Below are 19,205 nucleotides of genomic sequence, written 5' to 3'. Positions count from 1 at the left end.
GTATATTTATTCAAGTCAGGATTATAAAAAGCCCCATGTTTGATTAGTTGTAACTTTGTTTGGCAATTTGGAAATATTCATAACTAAAGCCAAACATCAGGACATGAACCTAAAGGTTGGTCCAGCTTTATATCTTTATCCTGATGCCCTGTCTTGAGTAGGGGGCTTGTGTCAACGTCTAGTTTTAAGACCTCCATTAGCTTATATTGTTCTTACATGGTGCATATTCCTGTGTTGACACAACACCACAAATTACCATATAACAAACCTGAGGCTGTGTAGCAGTACTTAAAAAAAAAAACCATAAAGGGAAGATCTAGGGATTAATAAAGGCACAGGAACTCATTTTTGCCCCGAGGCTTCGATGGAGGAGAGGAATAATAAGCACATATGTTTTGGTTAATGCCTTCCTCGGTATGTCAGTGACTGTCACAGCATCTTTCACATATATGATAGTGAAGTATGATCAGACGTGAACAATTAAAACAAATCATAGAAATAGGGTATAAAAAGCAGATTAGAAAGGAAAATGTGTAGAAGTATAGAAGGCATCACATGTCTTAAGAGAAACAATGATGCTCATAAATGACATTTAAAATACAAATGAAATAATAACAATAAGAAGAAAAATACAAATACATCTTAAAATGCACATAAAATAAATATGAACTCTAGTTTGCCACACAGAACATGCACATGCCGCCAACAAATTGTCAAATGTAATTACGGTCTAAAAGTAGATGAGACACAAGGTCCATACAGTAGCTGTTGATCATATTACATTATCTTCATCAGCAGATTCAGTTTGCTCATTGTTTTTCCAGCTGCTGTCTCCGAGGCCGAGAATGAACTTTGAACCTCATCTTTCAAATCAACAGAAGAAAAAATCGGGCAACTAAAAAAAAAAAACAACAACAAAAAAACGAGTAAAATCTAAACTCTTGCCGCTGGTGAAAGCCAGTGACTAACGACTGACCCAGACACAACTATTAGAAATAAGAACGCGTTTAAAATCCAGACATTCAAGTGGAGGAATCATGTGAGTCACATTACAGAAAATCTGACTTTCCTGTTTCCTCTGTATTTAATTGGATCTGTCAGTTCTGACATTTGCTGTTAACTGCGGTAATGTCTATCCATGTAGTATATAACTGACTGCACTTGATGGAACACATTATCTTCCACTACAAAAGCAACAAAGCTTGTTTATTCTGCTCTGCTAAGGCAGCAAAACACCTGATGTGCACATGTGTGTGTGTGTGTGTGTGAGCCTTTGTTTCTGCTTGTATCACTGAATTCCCATGAATCCTGTTTGTGTATGCACATACTGTATGTGGTGTGTATGTGTGTGAGGGTTAATTAATTCCCAGGACAGGGGCACACACACATCATATGTGCCTGTAATTGGGGGATAGAAGGCACCAAGACTTGCTCTATGCATGCAAAGACCTCAGCTGGTTTCGCCAAGGGCGATGTCTCCATGAGAGCAATATGGAGGATGACTTTTTCTCCTTGTTTACCTCGAGAGGGACAATCTATAAGGAGAGAGATGAATGATTTTAACCTCTCAGTGTCTTTTCTTTTATTATAGATGGCCAGCAAGGGTTCGTCATGTCAGATTAACATTTAATTGTATAAATCAAACGCGTGGTGATTGTTCCTATACATTTTCTAATTATCTACTGAGGGAAATCATGTTAATTTAAAATTTAACCGGTCCTCATTTTTCTAAGAAGCCCTGATGTACTTTTACATCCTCAAACCACACTTTGGCAACCGTTGATTTACAGAATGGAAAGACCTCCCTGCGAATGGCTCATGGGTATTGTACTCCATGTGGGAGTTGGTTGGGGAGGAGAGATGAGCTTATGGGACAAACGGCTGGGAGTGAGCGACTGAGGCTGGTTTGGCCGCCACTTGACTGAGCAGAGATCTCGGGAGGTCAGGTGGAAAACAGCAGAGGAGTTGGGCTCACATCTCCTGGGGCTGGTGTGTGAGTCCACAGCTGTGTTACGCACCGAGAGAGGGGTTAAATTCAGATCCCATACCCTGGGATTTCAAACTGGGATTTCCCTCGGACAAACCTGGGAGAAATTTGCAGCCTCTACCTTGAACTTTGATAGCCAGAGTTTAGATGAAATTAAGAATCAAAAGTTAGCAACCAGTTATGAAATGAGATATAATTTGGATTTTATTCAGACTGAACACAGGTTTAACACTTGCTTCTTGCTGCTGGAAATACCTTGGTAGTTATAATCCTGGAAAAAATATACAAATAAGCAGCTGTGAATTTCAATGTTAATTGATATTCAGTGTGAGATGAGATCAGATTGCCATCTTCTGGAAAGAAAACAAGGTGCATCTACTTTGAGTAGGGAAACATTTAGCAAGTAAAAGACTCCCATCTGCTGGCCAAAGGAAGAGAAACGTCACAGAAAAACTATCTGCACAATGTTATGTAATCTAATACTATGGCCTTGAAAAAATAAGCTTTTAAATGCTCTATTGTTGACTGAACTCTATTATGATTAAATCTATCATCTACTTTTTTGTTTATTGTGGAAATATAACACATAAAATAATGACACTAATAATGAATAATACACTTTACTTTCCCATCTTCAACTTCTTAACAAATCATTTCCCTTTTTTATTTCCCCTTTCAGGTTATTAATATCATCTGCTTGTTGCAGCTCTTCAATGAAGCAATATGATGTTTACAATAAGTGAAATATTTAAACCCAAGAGCCATGTCTTTGTTTGTTTTGTAATTTTGAAATATTCTTAGATTCAGATTTTATTGGTATTGAGTACAAAAATATGCTATTATACCAGATGTCTTGTGCATCATTTAACTAAACACATTTAACATTTAACTAGATTTCACCCTGACATGCAATAATTGGTGTTTTTGGAATGTTTGGGATCCCCATTCATATTTAAAATTTAGTTATGATAGCTGAATAATATGCTGCTTGTTAAAGGACTTTAACAAGTGTCTATATTGACATTATAATAAAGTCTATATATCAAGCTCCATATAATTCTTTATTCATTTCTTTTTTAAGTCTGAATGTGTTGAAAACATGAAAATGATGTCTAAATGTTTACAGTTGTCAAAATTCATATACAAATACCACATTTGGGAGGGTTCTCTTTCAAAATATGATAAGCCTTGTCAAAACTAAATTTGAGAGCTCAATCAAGTTGTGAACGAGTTGGCAAAAAATAATAGATCTCCAGTGAATGGTAATGCCAAAAATAGCTACTTCTATTTTAATCTATTTGATCATTCCAACTGTCTTATCCGGTGGTACATAATAGGCACAGTCAAGGATTTGAAGATATATCATGATGGATGTGCAGGGATAAAATATCAACAACAGATTTCAGTGAATATGTTTAAAGTTCACAGGACCAAAACATATTGATTCTTACAGTGCCAACAGAAAGAATAATCTCTCTGTTGTGTGCATCGATTGTATCAAATAGAACTGTTAAAAAGACTATAGAGTCTAAAAAAAAACCCTTTCTCAAATACAGGGTGAACAAAAACTGATCATAACAAGGTCCCCCCCCCATGAGCAGGACTTAACGACACTTGTTACTGTGTCCAGACACTGCATATTTGCTTTCTCCATCACATCTTTAATTAGACAATCTTCACTGTGTGTCTTAACTTCTTGTATATGAGGTGTCAGTACTCAAAGGTGTAAGATGAGGGTTTAACTTGTAGAATGTTTTTATTATTATTATTTATGTGTTAGGATTAGCTTGTAGCTATTTTTTCATCTGCAGTCCCTTAGGCAGGTCACAATTAAAACATAAACGGCGCAATAACAAACAGTACAGGGCAAAAAAAAAAAAAACACACACAGGACACATAATACAAAAATACAAAGCTACACACAATAGCACATGACATACACCCGCAATGTCAACTAGAAATTAATGATGTAAGCTTGTCAAATTAAAAGCATGTTTATTGGATTTAACAGCAGGAAATCCCCACAAACACCCCCTCTCCCCCTTCCCCTACTTCCACTTCGCTCAGCTTCTTGACCCGCCAACAAAACAAAGACATCATACGATCCTGTCATGCTGAAAATACCAGAAATAAAACTCCATAGTGTTGCAATATCTTTAAATATCTACTTTTTGGTTTTGATTGCGTTCAGATGACGTCTGAGAGGAGCCCTGACTGCAGATGAAATTGTTCACACTTGCATGAATTTTTGACCAAAAGGAACCTCTTACTGTGTGTGTAGGAATTTTAACAAGCAGCGCGATCACTGATGAAGTGAAACTGACATGCATGCGACGGTCAGTCGAGTGAAAATAAGGAAAAACAAGCTAATTGAGTGTCCTTGGTTTTGTTTTCTGTTGCCTATCACGCTGAGCGGCTCTGAGGCCTGTTTGATCTTGGCAGAAATATCGCAAGCGTTTTAGATTCAGCTGCAGCCACACGGTCATGAAAGCTGAGAGTTACTGATATCTACTTGAATAATTCAACATGTATATATTTAACTGTCAAAACCAGTCCACTTTTATGACATGGTCGCAAATATTGTAAAAGAAAGCTTTAGAGGGGACAAGATGAAAAATACTAAGCAGTTAATCTCTGTTGGTTTGCTGTTGTTAAAAGTAGCCCTCCTACGGTCTGTGCAGCTGCTTCTACAACACCCTGACCCTTTTTCCCCTGAGCCAGAAAGGCCTCCAGTCAAGCTGTACACACAAATAAGAGCACATGCACACATACAAACAGCACAACGCAAGAAAGCGTCTAGCCTTTAAACTGTCGTAATTACTTGCCGAAGCTTGGAAGAGTGCTGGCTTTGTTCCCTGCTCCGGCTGGGCGGGTGGGGGTAAGAGCCAATGAGGGGAGAAAAACATGCAAGTGAAGAGAGAGAGGGGGCCTCGTTTGGCACGCTCAATAGTGTTGTCTTCCTACCACAGCCTCAGGCGCATTCATATACAGCTAAAAAATCGGTGGCCAGAAGGTGCCTGTGAAGACTCTCAGTCATCCAGGTCATGCTTATCCAAGGAGTGTTGAATCAAAGGCGACTGGACTTGGTTGAAGATACTTGAAGATGCTTCGCCTCTCATCCAAGGGGCTTCTTCAGTTCTAGTTGTTGGAACAACTGTTGTTTACGCTTGTTGTACTGTTTGTGTGTCCAGAAGGGTTAACAGGAAGCACAAAGAGGACTGTCGATTGGGAACAGGGACAGAAGGAGAAGAGGAAAAGAATTCTTGTGCTGTTTTGTTGGTGAGCAACATTAGGCAACATCCCTGAAAGGAGACAAAAAAAAAGAGGTAAGAACTTCAGTTGTAACGTAAATGTAAACTTCAAATCAACAGAATTAAGGAAACAAAGTGTGGTCAGTTTGAGGTGTCCAAGTGGAAGTTGCAGCCACAAAAAAAAAGAAACATGGAGAGGAAAGAGGAGGATGACAAGAAGGAGAAGAAAGACGAGGAGGTGGTGCACCTGCGGAGAGAGATCGGCCTGCTTCCCGCTGTGTGCTTCATCATCGGTACAGTGGTTGGCAGCGGGATCTTCATCGCACCCAAGGGAGTCCTGATGAACAGTGGCAGTGTGGGGCTCTCTCTGCTGGTGTGGGCGCTGTGTGGGGTCCTCTCCTTGTTTGGTAAGGTCGGCTGATGCCATAATTCATCTCAGCTGTCTTGGTTAAAAAAAATGTATGTTTTAGATGGTCATTTATAAATGTATGTGTTCAGTGTGAGATGAACATGACAGGAATACAACGTATATGGGATAACAGAGAGAAAAATGTAATGGCCTTTTTTATATTCAAAACAATATTGCAAATTCTATCAAACATGTTGGAATAAATGTCCTTAATTCCAACATGAACATTGATTATGTCCATAAACTTGAGGACAGTCAACACTTATTCAAAACTTGAGTTCCTTCTCATGTTTTTCAAACACTACAATATTTACATTCACATTTATAGAACACTGCACAGATGTATATATTCCTAACTGCACTACTTGTATATAGGGCCACTGCAATTCAGAAAATGTGCAATATCCTGAAGTGCAATATCTCAGCTGCCAATAATGTTTCTTGCAATGCAATGACAATAAAGGAATTCTGTTCTGTTCTATTCTATTTCTGTTCCATTAGGGGCCCTGTGCTATGCTGAACTTGGCACCAGTTTTACAAAGTCAGGGGGCCATTACACGTATCTGTTGGAGACACTGGGGCCGCTGCCTGCCTTCTTAAGACTCTGGGTTGAGTTCTTATTCATCAGGTTGGTCAGTTGTCTTAAAGATTACAGACTAAAAAAAATGGACCTGAAGTCAAATCACACCACATAACAGATGTTTTCCATCTCTAGGCCAGCTGTGTCTTCCTATGTGGCCCTGGCTTTTGGTCGCTATGTGGTGGAACCATTCTTTGCACCTTGTGCTGCTCCCACAGTGCTGATCAAACTGGTCAGCATCCTCGGACTGAGTGAGTGGCTCCAGTCTACCTCCTCCTTCTATCTACAGCACCATTATACTTTAACACTTCAACAGTGCAAAATATAGATCAAGAACAATCATTTGTTATTGTGCCCCTCTAGCGTTTGTCGTAGCGGTCAACTGCTGGAGCGTGACCACGGCCTCTCGCACTCAGGTCACCTTGACTTTCATTAAGATGTTTGCCCTGGTCCTCATCATCATCCCTGGTATCATCGCACTGGCCAAAGGTGGGAGGATGTAGTTATTACCTCTGAAAAGATGGATGCATTTCAAACTTTTGAGGTCTGGTAAAATAGCAATCACTTGTTGTCCTTATATCTTCTTTTATGCAGGAAAGACAGAAAATTTCCAGAATGGTTTTGAGGTTGACTTATTAACATTGGACAGGTTGCCGCTTGCCTTCTACAATGGCCTATATGCCTATGGTGGATGGTAAGAACACCAACATACATGAATACATGCTAACTTGCTGATAAATACAAAGAACTGTATGCCCGTGTGGACAGATTTCTTCTTTTTCCTTTAGGTTTTATCTGAACTTTGTCACAGAAGAGGTCATTAACCCAAAAAGGTATTTCACATCTGACATCTGCTCTCCAGTCAATCTATTTTTAAAATTCATGTTGCCTTGAAAAAACTATTATACCTCTTCGTATTTGTCCTGTCTTGTCAGAAACCTCCCGCTGGCAATAATCTGCTCCATGGTGACGGTGACAATCTTCTACGTGCTTATTAACGTGGCCTACTACACCGTGATGACTCCCGCTGAGCTGCTGCTGTCTGAAGCCGTCGCTGTGGTCTGTGCTTTACTTTACAACATAATTAATTAGTTTATATGTACTGTATGTTGGAGAGTCGGTCTAATCCTACTGTATGTCTGTGTCTCTACAGACGTTTGCCAACCGTGCACTCCAGGGTTTGGCTTCTGTGATTCCCATTCTTGTGGCCCTATCCTGCCTTGGAGCACTTAATGGTGGCTTCTTTGGATCACCCAGGTACAGAAAAAGGTTATTGCTGTGCATGAAATCAATCGATCACTAACAGCCTGATCCTGAGTCTAACTGTTTGTGTTGCAGGATGCTGTTTGTAGGTGCCAGGGAGGGCCACTGGCCACACATCTTCTCCATGATTCACATCCGCAGACATACACCTTTGCCTGCTGTGCTGTTTCTGGTAAAGGAAATTATTCTAAATGGGAACCATTTATTGATTCTCATCCCTAGTGGTACTCAAATGTGTGATAAAAAGTGATACAAATGTAGAAATTGCTTTATTCTGCACTACATCACTATATAAAACAGTCACAACGGAGTTAGACTGAGTAGGAATGTGTCATCATAGCTGCGTTGTGTCTCCAGTACCCCTTGGTGGTGTTGATGTTAATCACCGGAGAAATCTACGAGCTCGTCAACTTTGCCTCCTTCACTCGCTGGTTCTTCATCGCCTTGGCAACCTTGGGGATGCTCATCCATCGATATCGCTTCCCCCTCCACCCAAGACCTTTCAAGGTTAGCATGTCTGTGGTTATTCTGCTGAACTGCAAAACATTTTTCATCCTTATATATATACTAAACTGACCAACCGCTGTTATATTTGCTCTGTTTAATAATCCAAAAGGTGCCACTGGCCATTGCAGTCACCTTCACAGTGGTTTGCTTCTTCATCGTGGGTCTGTCTCTTTACTCGGACCCCTGGAACACAGGGTGGAGCTGTGCTCTCACCTTGACCGGTGTCCCAGTTTACTATCTGACCATCTACCGCTTTCGCTTGCCCCAAAGATGGAGACACATCTTCAGTGAGTCATAACAAGATATGCGAACTTGTCATTACTTTGGAATGCTTTAGAAGAAAATGTATTAAATGTATGAAAAAAAAGTGAAGACAAGAGCTTTAAATGAAATATCTTGATAAACCTGCTCAGGTTGGAGCAAAGCTGCTACTCATGAGGAACTAAATGAGTCAGGTGCTTGTAGAGCATTGACATGTTTGTTTCTAAGACTTAGAAGGAAATAAGCCTCTCACACTAGAAATAGTACGGACAAAGTTCATACTATTCACAAAAGGGATATCCTATTCCCACACTTAGTCAATGTCTTACTGAATCCTACTCTGGAATTTTAACTTGTGTTTAACCTCTCAACTCTGACTCATAATCCTGACTCTTATCTACATTCTCAGACTACTGCAGCAAGCAGTTGCAGATCCTCCTAGAGGTGGCTCAACAGGAAGTCAAGACATACTGAAGACCACCCCAAAGACGTCCTGCTCTCTACTGGCAGGCCCCAGTGATACCACATTAACAATCCTTTTTTTTTTAATGTCCACAGAGACAACCAGCATGTTTCAAATGTCCATTTTAAGTTCTGTTTTCAGATATTTGTATGTGTTTCTAGAAAACTCCTGAAACAAGTGGAACTGCACTGACTTCTCCTGTAGAATTTTACAAATAGGACTGTAATACTCTAGTAGACTAATAATCATGATGGGCAATTTTACAGTGTCGGTTTTTAACAGACATTGCCACTGGAATAAGATTTTTATAGAGCTCTGTAAGAAACGATAATTCATTTTTTGAATCACAAAGACAATCTATAGACTGTTTCAGTTTTTATTGAAATATAAATAAAAATAGGCTACCTGTTGTGTAGTTTTTGTAGATACAAAGGTTTCAATATTACTGTGCTGTATGTCAGGTTGTAAAAATTGCACCGTCTGTTTAACACTGTATAAATGTGAGCTGAAATAGAATAAAAAGGTCTACATTCTGTATGAGACACAGACACCAACGGATTTATTGTACAGTCATAGAAACACCAACTTTAGAAAGCAGAATAAGGCACATGCTTTGAAAACTGTTTCAAAAGAAACCACGACATTCCTCTACTACGTGCCATTTAGAGCCAATCGATGAACTCGCTGCAATGTAAAACATCTCACAGATAAAAACACATGCTAAGAAACCTGAAGGAATTAAAGCCATACATTATTCTGTGGCGTCTTCAAAAAAAACAGGTACATCTCCCTTTCTATCTTCTAACTATTCTGCTAGGAACCAAACACATTTTTCCCCTACGTCCCATTTGTGCTTCCAGAAAAAATAAAATAGGCACCATGCATCTTTATTGAAAACAAATACGATCTGTGCTACATAGATACAAAATATTTTGTATTTGCTTGCAATGGCAATCTAAAATATGGTGTTGACATGAAGAGTCACTGCATGGAAAACATCCCTCTTTATAGGTACAAAGTGCCCTGAAGTTGGTACTGGCATACTGGTGAATAATTACTGTGAGGATTTATAAAGTTAAGTGGTGAAGACAGTTCTACGATTAACGTACATAAACCTATCCTATTGCTGTTAGTGCTATTTGTATTACTTTGTCATTGCTTATTGCTAACATTCCTGCCTCACCGTCTAAAAGTCTATTCCAGGATACTGACGCGTGAAAGCATCTCACTGGTTGATCAGGCAATATTCTGTCTTTTACATTTACATACGCAAAAGCTAAATTATATATTAAAATGTGCAAATCAACATACATATACACTTAAGACGTTTCTCTTCTCTAGCAATTCCTTCAAGAATACAGACAGATATGAAAATTAGGATAAATGATAAAAGAAACGAAATTGTAAAAGACTTGGACTGTGTGTGAAGTTTTAAAAGATGGAGAAAAAAAAAGTGACATTAAGGCAGTTAAAGTCAGAAGGGGAGAGAAACACCTGACATGTACAAAAGACTGAGGGACAACAAATGAGCAGCTTTGTAATTCTACCCGATAACTACAAGTGTCCCTGTCATTCATTAAAATAATTTACTCTATTCCCAATGGTAGCCGGAAACATTGTCCAGTAGACAGTAAAGCAGATGAAAAAGAAGCAAACTCAAACGGTCGTTAAACAAAAGAGCCTACTTGGCACTTACACGGTCCAAATGAACAACTACAGCAACTGAATGGAAAAGGTACATTAATTATACTGAGGCTGCGATCTACAAACGTTAACACATTCTAACTACAGCGAAGAAGAGCATCTAGTGTTGCTTTTGTTATGTTGTTTCACTTTGGTGCCGTTACAGTCAAAATATCATCAACTGATCCTGTAATGTAAATATGAAGTGATGAATTTAGATGCCATCTGCAGAGTCAACCAGACAACCACAGTAAATGTCATTTTTTGGTGCTCCACCACATAGAGTAACAATATACCAGTCAGATCCTTTAATTTTTCTCTGAGCCATTTAGCTCCACTTCTGATGGGCAAACTGATTATCTTCAGTATTGATGATCTGAGAGTATGCTTCATATTCTTACTGATATGTCTCATTAGCTGCATCTACATATATTTGGTGTCTTTAGCTAGTTTTATCAGTCAGCTACAACTCACTCAGAGTTAAGCTGGTTCACACTAGATGTCAACGATATAAATGTTTCTTTTAATCCAGTTGCTGCAGTCGTCATAAACCTTTTCCAACTCATTTTATGTCCAAAAATTAGTAAACTGCCTTCCATTTGCATCTGCTTTGCTGTTCTTCTGTGGGATTTCTCACTTATATTGTTTTTGGAAAACATATGACACTGCCATATGAAGCGAAATGTGTCATGTCCCTCAGTCTACTTTAGTTGAGGGATGAACTCTGACCAGCTGATGTTAGCCATACCCAAGTCCTCATCATCCAGACCAGAGAAGCTAATGTCCACTAGTATCTTGCTCAGGCTGTCGTTCATGGTGTCCAGGACGAGGCCCTCTGTGATGGAGCGGTTGGTGGGTGTGGCGCCTCCCGCCTGGAGCAGCTCTCTGGAGCAGCTGCTTCGGAGGCATTCGATGGGAGAGTCTGTCGGTCCGGTCGCTCTGGAAGGAGCGGATGTGAGCAGCTCTCTGGGGGAGTTAAAGAGAGGCAAGTCTTTAAAGGGAGTGCTGTTGAAGCTGAAGGTGGTGTAGTCGTGTCGTGGGGTGACTGCGGGACCGCCCGGTGTGCGAATAGGGCTGAAGTCCAGAATGTCTTGGCTCCCTTTGCCCACTGGGGTCACTTTCCAGGGCTCGGGTATTATGTTAGAGGGGGGCTTGCTGGGAGTGGAGGAGGTCAGGTGGCTGCTACTTTTGATGGGGGTCTTGAAGGAGAACTCCCGGTCGGGGCTGTGCTGCTCGTCCTGGTGCTCGTCCAGCTCGGTATCTCGCTTGTCGTGGAAAGTTGAAATGTCTGAGGCTACGCCAGAGTCAAAGAAAGTATTATCAGGGCAGAGGAGGACAGGCTCCTCGTGCAGAGAGTGAACCAGGCGCTGTTTACGCCGAGAGCTGCTGGCTTGTCTTTTTGGAAGGGATTTAGGAGTCTCGCATTTAATCGGGGCACATACCGGCTCCTCCTTCACTTCCACCTTGGTTTCTTTGTTCTTCTGGGGATACATTACCACAGCGGGGGCATCACTCTGAGTCACCTGTCAAGACATACAAGCATGGAGTTGATTATACATGTGTGTGTGTGCCCTTCAAACAAACATGCCAACATGTCATTTTGGCATGACAGTTTCTAAAGCGCCACTGTCACCAAACTACTGGATCTGAATCACAAATGACAGATTACTTCCACTATAATTGTCATGTCATGCATAAATAAATTCACCAGTGTTTCTCCTACAAAGTTAACTCTCAGGACTTCACTTCAGATGTTGAATACATATCAGAGAATGTGTGTATGGATTCAGCTATAGTATCGTAACGCAGTTTTTTTTTACCTTAGGAGCTATGCGGACTCTCTTGGTTCCTCGTGAAGGGTTGCGCTTCTGCTGCGTGCAAGAAGCGGGGAACGGGGATGATGAAGAGGACGGCAGGTAGACGGAGGAGGTGACGGGCAGCTGGATAGGGACCAAGTAGGAATCGGTTCGTGGGAGAAGAGGTTTCATCCTTCTCTCTGAATTTGTAGGAAAGAGGATGCAGAAGAAAAAGCACAGCATCTTAACATCTAACTCTTACACTAGGAAAATAAAAAGGTTAAAAAAACCCACGTATTTGGACATTTTCGGTTCCCACTTTAAGTCGATCAGCTTCCTTCTATCTTTGTTAACTCACCAGAGCCGGTTGGTGTTTTCCTTGCATCAGGAAGCATCCTCTTTTGTTGCTGTGAAAAAAGGGGAGACGTCACTTTATAGAGTCAAAGAATGCAACCCTGGTAGTTACTGTGCTCTCTAACTCATGACTGTTTTAGTGACAACCTGTGAAAACAGCACAAAGCTCCAGTTCTTTTCTTTTAAGAAAGGCAAGCATGAACTGAGAAAAGTCAAAGTAACACCTCCAAAGACTGTCCCTACACTATATGGAGGCATGGTGGATACGTTTATGAATATTGACATTTCTTGTCCACGGTGAACAAAGATTACGGTCTGAAGGCAGATTAGTCTTTCAATGTGACTTCAGCCTCTCTGCTGCTCCTATCATCACCTGCAACAAAAAGATTTCCCTTCACTTGTGTGAAAAAGCTAGACCTTAGACCTCCAGCTGCAGCTGCACTCTTTGGGTCAAAGGGTCTGGTGACAAACAGGCAAGTGAAATTCAACATCCTCTGATCTGTCTGTCCCTTTTCAGTAGAGGTGAAGACTGTTCCTAAAGAATTCAAAGAAGGGTAAATCCATCTTACTTGGTTGGGAAATAAAAGCATTGGCACGGGAACAGGAGCAGTCATTGGGTCGCAACCGGGCTGTAGAGAAGGATATCGAATGAAAACTGGAATTCAAAATAACACTGAAAGCACCGCAAATGACATCAGGCATAAAAAACATGGAAGAAAAGCTGGAAATGATGTACGAGGACATGACAATAAAGGAACATGATCATACCAGAAATGTTTTACAGAGTAATATCATTAGTGATTTCTCCTAAAATGTTCTTGTCATGTGGAGAAAGCCCACGAAACATTCACATCATGTGACACAAAGTCTCCCTCCACACCATGGGTAACAGTGATGACAACAATAATACACCAAGTCAATTGAGTTTCAGTGCTTACTTTTTTACAGAAATTGAAAGATGTGAAAAGAGTGAAAGTGATACGAGGTCAGTTGTGCCCACCTTGTACACCTGATCAAGAGTGAGACATCGATTGGCTTCAGGCCGGATGGTCCAGAAAGAAATTTTGCCATCTGGTGATGTCTCACGAATGAACATGTCATGTAGAGAGAGGTTATGCCGGATAGAATTCTGCAATTAAAAAAAAAATCCTTTCTGTAAGTGATACTCAAAGACATTAAGGTTTAATCTGTTATCTGTTGTAGTTTATATGTTCACAAATTAATTATAGAACAGTTCTCATTACCTTCCACCCTGGTTTGGCCACCTCTCTGAAGTAAGGGAAGTGATCCTCAATCCACATGTAAATCTCTTTCAACGTCATCCTCCTGTTCTTCCTGCTGTTTATAGCAAACTGGATCATGGCCATGTAGGAGTACGGTGGCCTCTCTGACACGGGCTGTTTGAGCGCAGCTTCTGAGTCCATTTGTGTTTTGTGTGCCTGTAGAAAGAAAAGAGGAAAAAACAAACAGGCATACATAAACACTTTGACTCAAATCATAATTCATTCAACAATTCTAACTGAGCAATCACATCAACATTATTATTCATAGCAACTACAATATTGCGCAGATGTCATACAGTCATATTGTGTTACCCTTACTGTTTATTGCATATTACTTCAGTAATTTACAACACAGCTTCTTCAAATAAGACCTTGCAGCTTGTTGATGTCATTTTTCCTCACATTTATTAGTCAGTACAACTACTCTGTTTGTTATAAATCTTATATGTGAAACATCTACATCTGCAATTACCTTTAAATTTAATTTCATATCATAAAATCATAATCAAGCCTAACAGCACAACTTCAGAGAGTTTGCTGCAATCCAGACACTAGTGGAGGTCATTGTAAGTGAGACAGATAATAGGTAATGAAAGTGTTTAAGGGGACATGCTGAGACATGCCTGAGATCAGTGATCCCTCCACACAAGCATCTGTTTGCACATGAAAAGTAACAATCACACTGTGGTGACAAGATGTCTGTGGACAAGATGGAGCAGCCGACCTGAATAGTCTGTGCATTTGAGTTTTGGTTCTCCTTGTTGGCCGTCTGCTTAGCAGGATCTGGTTCGAAGGTACATGTGCTCATTTTGCCCAGCCACTGAATATTGGTAAGGCTGTCATCCAAAGGGCCGCAATCCAGGTCCTTATTCACTGATAAAGAAAACAAAATAAACATTATTGTTTCAACAAAAAAGGAAGGAGTTAAGATATATTAATATATAAGTGCTTTAAGTGTTCATAACATTAAAAAGTCAGATTTCCATACATGGTTTAATTGCAGTGAAAGGTTTAGCGTCCGGGGAGTTGAGCATACTGTCTGGTTTCACTGGCTGTCCAGCTGTACTTCTTGTAGAGACGTCATCCTCTTCAGTAGTAGGCTGACAAAAAGACCCATTGTCATTGTTGCCACTCCCACTCAGAAGGATAAACTTGTTAGGTCCCTGGGCACCACACTCTTTGCCCTTAGCAGTGAGGGCCCCGATAACGCTTTGAAGGTCGGCTGTTTTGGGAATGACAACCACCTGTGTGTCAGACATGGAAGGGTGATCCATGATGCGGATGCCATCAGGGAAGCACTGGCTGGCAGATGATTTTGAAGGTTCTTTGGGGCCTGATGCGTCAGACTGACTTTGCGATTCCCCTGCTGCTGCTGCTGCTGCTGGCGCTGGCGAATCATTTTGCTGAAAGGGCAACTTTCTTCTTTTGAGGATCAGGGGTCTCCTTGGGCTCTGTCTCATGGTCATCAAATCACTGAATTCGTCCCTTGGTGTTCACTGGTATTCTAGACAGGAAAAACACAAATAAAAATAACTGACTCTAAGCAACATAGATTGTTGTCAAACCTGTTACACATTAGAGTTAAACATACAGTGTTTAGCATTGTCCATTGAGTGCCATACCAACTTATATTAATCAGAATTACCAGTAGATTATCGTTAGGATTTACCTGCTACTGTAGCTAGCTAGTCAGTCGGTTAGGCTGAGTTCAGCCTGTTCCTCCGTACACTAATCGATTGGCTCGAAGAAATCAATTCATATCAAACACCAGTCAGTAGATATCGTACAGGCTAACTTACTAGTGGGAAGGGCAATATGTTATCGACCTGGAGATAAAATTCAACTTCTCACTGTCCGTGTGACAGTTTGTTAGCCGTGTCTACTTTCAGATATCAGTTGGTTATGCTCCCTGGCGACTCACGTCTTCTAGAACAACAGTCGTTAGACGTCTGCAGTTGACGTTTGTGAGTTAACGTTTGCCGCTGATTCCCTGGCAAACATCCAGTGTTGTTGGCAACAAGCTGCAGTGCACGTAGTTAACATCTCTATTAAAGCATTGTATATCCACATAACGCGGCATTGTTTAGCGTTATGTGATGTACGCCGAATTAAAGAGTTATTAAATGTTGATAAAAACAAGTTTGATTGTTTCAGCGCCGTCGAGCATTTGGGGAGCATTACTAATGAAACCTTAGTGTCACACTTTTTAAACGCAGTTCAGTGTGGCGTTGCTTTCATTTACGCGGATGACATGCACCGAGCTACAAAGTGAAGTTTACAAAGCTTTAAACAGGCACTGCAATGAAGAGACGCCTCTGTTTAGTGCCGTAAGACCAAATGTAAAGACAGATTAGCTAAAATACTCTACCAGCAAACGATTAGACGTTATCTGTGGCTGGAAGCTAAGCTAACTTAGCTTGGTGGGAAGACATTACAGTGCTAACTAGGCTAATGTTAACGAGCCGTAAAGCTTGCTAAAGACAAACCTTCATATTACTGTGATGTCTCAGGCAATTCCGCTTGGCTGGACTCCTACTAGCAGTTGAAACACTTGGTTCATAATCGATGTTAACTCGAAGAATCCGTGAAAGAAACAAATATTGTTTCGCTTAGTGTTATTTGCCGTCTGCTCGATTCAGAAACGTTTTTTGAATTTTGGCGCTGTGGGTGCTGCCCCCGTCACTTTGATCACGTGGTATAAAAATGCACCAATGGTAGCTAGACAAAAGAACAACAGTGTAGAAAGAGAAAGGCTGAACAGAAATGAGTAGAGGATCAGAGACAAGGGACAAAAACGTATAAGTTCAAAGAGCTTTATATAAATATTTAAACGATTTAGGATGAATATACAGAATATAACTTCTTTGTAAAGTCATGATGTTACACACTCCGGTACAGTAGATGGCGGCAGGCCAGTATTGTTGACAACTAGCTGCAGTGCGCGCAGTTGGTTTTTACTGTTGGTTTGTAGTCCGCCAGTAAAACCAAAGAAGAAGAAGAAGACGACAAACGAACAAGATGGAGCCAATCAGGTGACGACAGTGGTTGAAACCGGGAAATAACAATTACCAAGCATCCTTATACCAAACAAGAAGGCGGAAAGCTGTAAAGTTCTGACTGAGTAGACAGAGATAATGGAATAACTAACATTGTTTACCTATTATGCATTTTACTTGCATGTACGTAATACATATATAGATAGCTATGTGTTCCGTGAAGAATCTCATTAAGGTGAGTTTAATATAAGGCTAGTGGCTACAAATGTAAACGTTAGGCCAGCTGGCTGTGGACATCTGGACCGCAAACAGTAGTCTGGGAGCAGTAAACGTCTGCTATTTTTATTAGAAATTTTTACTGATTTGTTGATATTTGAATCCACCAGGTTTTCGGGCATGATTTCTATTAATGCCCCGTAAAAGCATCAAGACAGAGAAGCCTCCACTGCTGTTCTTGGAGCGGCCTGTGCGTGGAGCCAGACTCCAAAATGTGCCTGAAGTCAGAGCAGCAAACAATCCCAAAGTATTTTTCTCTGAGACACAAGCACACGAGAGTTCAGCTCTTAATTCATGGGTAAGATGTCTACTGTGTTTCCACTTTGTGGCAGGGTCGCTCTGTGGTTGAAAACAGTGTGATTTAGTATCAGAACCCACTGCTAAATGTCATTGAGTATATCAATGAATCTCTTCTACCTCAAAGGGTCTACAGTCTGACCTTTCTGTACAGTCATTTCACAGCACAATGACTGCTATACTTGACTCAAGTTTTATTTAGCTGTTTGTTTACTGTACGTTTAATCTTTTAGGTAAGCCCACAATTTGACAGTTCACTTGCAGCTGCACCTCCTGTGAGACGGGGGAGGAGAAAATGCCACTCTGCCACAAGCATTCTTGACAGTTGCAGTCAGCTGTCCAGGAAAAACAGCGTGTGCAAATTCCCCTCATTAACGTTTGAGACAAGGTCAAGAGACCAGCCTCATCAACCAAGGCATACACGCAGAAAGAAAGCTACAGAGTCTGCTGTTGTGCCCGACGCAGGAAATCAGCCACCGAGATCATGCCAAAACACAAGTGCAGTTTCTAGTGCACAGTGCCTCGACACACCAAAGAGACAGTTGGCCACGATCAGAAAAGGGAATGTGGAGACATATTCTGGTGGTGTTGCCTCCTCCAGCAGATGTTTGGATGAGTCTCCACCAATCCAAGTGACAGGAAAATGCAGAATTCCAGCAGACGGTGCATCAACACCTGCCTCGAAAGAGTTTAGCACCACTGATGTCAGCAGTGTCTGTGCGCCACCTGATGTGGACACTCCAAAAGCAGTACAAGAAGAGAGTAGTTGTCCCTCCTCCCCCTCTGTACACTCGCTACTGGCTCAGCCGTGTACACCACCATGTAATCAGCCGCCTGACATTTTGGTGGCTGACACACCAGAGAGGGACTATGGGGTGAAGGTGACATGGAGAAGGAGGAGGGGTTTGATGTTGTTGTTAAAAGAAAGAGGCCACCTCTCCGATTCGGATGCGCTAATTCCCAGCTGATGTCGTGGAGAGTCGGTAAGAAGAGGATCAGGCAACGATGTCATTAAAGAGGGGACATTGATTATTCATTGGACTACTGTACTTCTGTGACCAGAATCCTTTCTATAAACTATTTTATAACAATGAAAGGAGCTGCTGCATCTGAAGTGATGGTCACATTTCAGTTCAATGACAGTTTACTTCTTTTTAGCTTGGTTGAACATCATAATGATTATTCAAGGAGGGTTATTGAGGTATGATTGTAGGATTTCGCTATGTATGTCCAAGCAAATGCTGAATCAATCAAAATTGCAGTTTGAGAATTTGTTTAGATTTTTAGTGATACTGCACTATTATAGCTTAAGTTGCAAATAACATGCAATCCTCATTCTCAAGTCCAGTCCTAACCTTTAACTGTAAAGGCCTATTGTTTGCTATTCGTATGCTTGTGCATTTTCTTGGCAGATATATGGAAAAAAAGCTGTGTCCACATGTATTGTAACAGATATCACCAGCCCAATATCTGACTGTTCTCATTAACATGAAATCTTGTGTCACAGGTGTAACACAAGCGCTGCTGAAAAATGATTTGAATGCTGCTGTAGGTGATTGTGAGCAATGCTGTGTAGTGTAAGAACATATTTTGTCTTTCAAATGTGGTGCATAAAAGATATGGAATAAATATATAAGTGCAGAAAGCAAACTAATTAGATTGTTAATTTATTACAGTTCATAAGTGATGGGATGGCAGGAATAAAGAAGCTCAGATGAAGACAGCAGCCTTCTTCAGTGCAGTGTAATAATTAACATGAAAAATACAACCAAAAAATAAGATTCATTGCTAAAAAATAT

At 40.7% G+C, this 19,205-nt stretch overlaps 3 protein-coding genes across 6 annotated transcripts; 2 read left to right on the top strand and 1 right to left on the bottom strand.

The window, feature by feature from the left end:
• The first annotated feature begins 4,569 nt into the window (after window positions 1-4,569).
• On the top strand, window positions 4,570-9,263 carry si:ch73-352p4.8 (cystine/glutamate transporter). Its single transcript, XM_067582284.1, has 13 exons — window positions 4,570-5,266; window positions 5,359-5,645; window positions 6,149-6,275; window positions 6,363-6,478; window positions 6,591-6,716; window positions 6,822-6,921; window positions 7,016-7,060; window positions 7,163-7,286; window positions 7,381-7,484; window positions 7,566-7,662; window positions 7,848-7,997; window positions 8,107-8,284; window positions 8,668-9,263. The coding sequence occupies exons 2-13, from the start codon at window positions 5,429-5,431 to the stop codon at window positions 8,730-8,732; spliced, it is 1,449 nt and encodes a 482-aa protein (XP_067438385.1). The 5' UTR covers window positions 4,570-5,266; window positions 5,359-5,428; the 3' UTR covers window positions 8,733-9,263.
• A 1,814-nt stretch (window positions 9,264-11,077) lies between these two features.
• On the bottom strand, window positions 11,078-16,535 carry foxm1 (forkhead box M1). Of its 3 annotated transcripts, none has more exons than XM_067582276.1 (9): window positions 16,324-16,535; window positions 14,826-15,341; window positions 14,562-14,710; window positions 13,799-13,993; window positions 13,555-13,683; window positions 13,124-13,183; window positions 12,559-12,607; window positions 12,225-12,400; window positions 11,078-11,927 (listed from the first exon to the last, which is right to left on the bottom strand). In XM_067582276.1, the coding sequence occupies exons 2-9, from the start codon at window positions 15,301-15,303 to the stop codon at window positions 11,106-11,108; spliced, it is 2,058 nt and encodes a 685-aa protein (XP_067438377.1). In that variant the 5' UTR covers window positions 15,304-15,341; window positions 16,324-16,535; the 3' UTR covers window positions 11,078-11,105. The 3 variants fall into 3 exon arrangements, with proteins under 3 accessions (XP_067438377.1, XP_067438378.1, XP_067438379.1); XM_067582277.1 differs by lacking the exon at window positions 16,324-16,535 and adding an exon at window positions 15,507-15,879; XM_067582278.1 differs by lacking the exon at window positions 13,124-13,183 and having other exon boundaries at window positions 16,324-16,533.
• A 169-nt stretch (window positions 16,536-16,704) lies between these two features.
• rhno1 (RAD9-HUS1-RAD1 interacting nuclear orphan 1) lies at window positions 16,705-19,060 on the top strand. 2 transcript variants are annotated; one of them, XM_067582288.1, is made up of 3 exons: window positions 16,705-16,869; window positions 17,220-17,407; window positions 17,640-19,060. In XM_067582288.1, the coding sequence occupies exons 2-3, from the start codon at window positions 17,243-17,245 to the stop codon at window positions 18,372-18,374; spliced, it is 900 nt and encodes a 299-aa protein (XP_067438389.1). In that variant the 5' UTR covers window positions 16,705-16,869; window positions 17,220-17,242; the 3' UTR covers window positions 18,375-19,060. The 2 variants fall into 2 exon arrangements, with proteins under 2 accessions (XP_067438389.1, XP_067438388.1); XM_067582287.1 differs by lacking the exon at window positions 16,705-16,869 and adding an exon at window positions 16,876-17,068.
• Window positions 19,061-19,205: the final 145 nt, after the last annotated feature.

This window comes from Thunnus thynnus, chromosome 23 (genome assembly GCF_963924715.1).
Source record: "Thunnus thynnus chromosome 23, fThuThy2.1, whole genome shotgun sequence".
Taxonomy (NCBI): Eukaryota; Metazoa; Chordata; class Actinopteri; order Scombriformes; family Scombridae; genus Thunnus; species Thunnus thynnus.
Note: the sequence above shows the minus strand (reverse complement) of the source record. Positions and strands in the feature narration are given on the sequence as shown.

Excerpts from the sequence above, each read along its gene's own strand:
- rhno1 (XM_067582288.1), top strand. The coding sequence starts at position 17,243 with ATGCCCCGTAAAAGCATCAAGACAGAGAAGCCTCCACTGCTGTTCTTG. Across the intron at positions 17,408-17,639 it reads GTTCAGCTCTTAATTCATGG|GTAAGCCCACAATTTGACAG; the intron begins GTAAGATGTCTA and ends TTAATCTTTTAG.
- si:ch73-352p4.8 (XM_067582284.1), top strand. The coding sequence starts at position 5,429 with ATGGAGAGGAAAGAGGAGGATGACAAGAAGGAGAAGAAAGACGAGGAG. Across the intron at positions 7,287-7,380 it reads TGTCTGAAGCCGTCGCTGTG|ACGTTTGCCAACCGTGCACT; the intron begins GTCTGTGCTTTA and ends GTGTCTCTACAG. Across the intron at positions 7,663-7,847 it reads TGCCTGCTGTGCTGTTTCTG|TACCCCTTGGTGGTGTTGAT; the intron begins GTAAAGGAAATT and ends TTGTGTCTCCAG.
- foxm1 (XM_067582276.1), bottom strand. The coding sequence starts at position 15,303 with ATGACCATGAGACAGAGCCCAAGGAGACCCCTGATCCTCAAAAGAAGA. Across the intron at positions 14,711-14,825 it reads TTTCACTGCAATTAAACCAT|TGAATAAGGACCTGGATTGC; the intron begins GTATGGAAATCT and ends TTTCTTTATCAG. Across the intron at positions 12,401-12,558 it reads GAAAACACCAACCGGCTCTG|AGAGAAGGATGAAACCTCTT; the intron begins GTGAGTTAACAA and ends CTACAAATTCAG.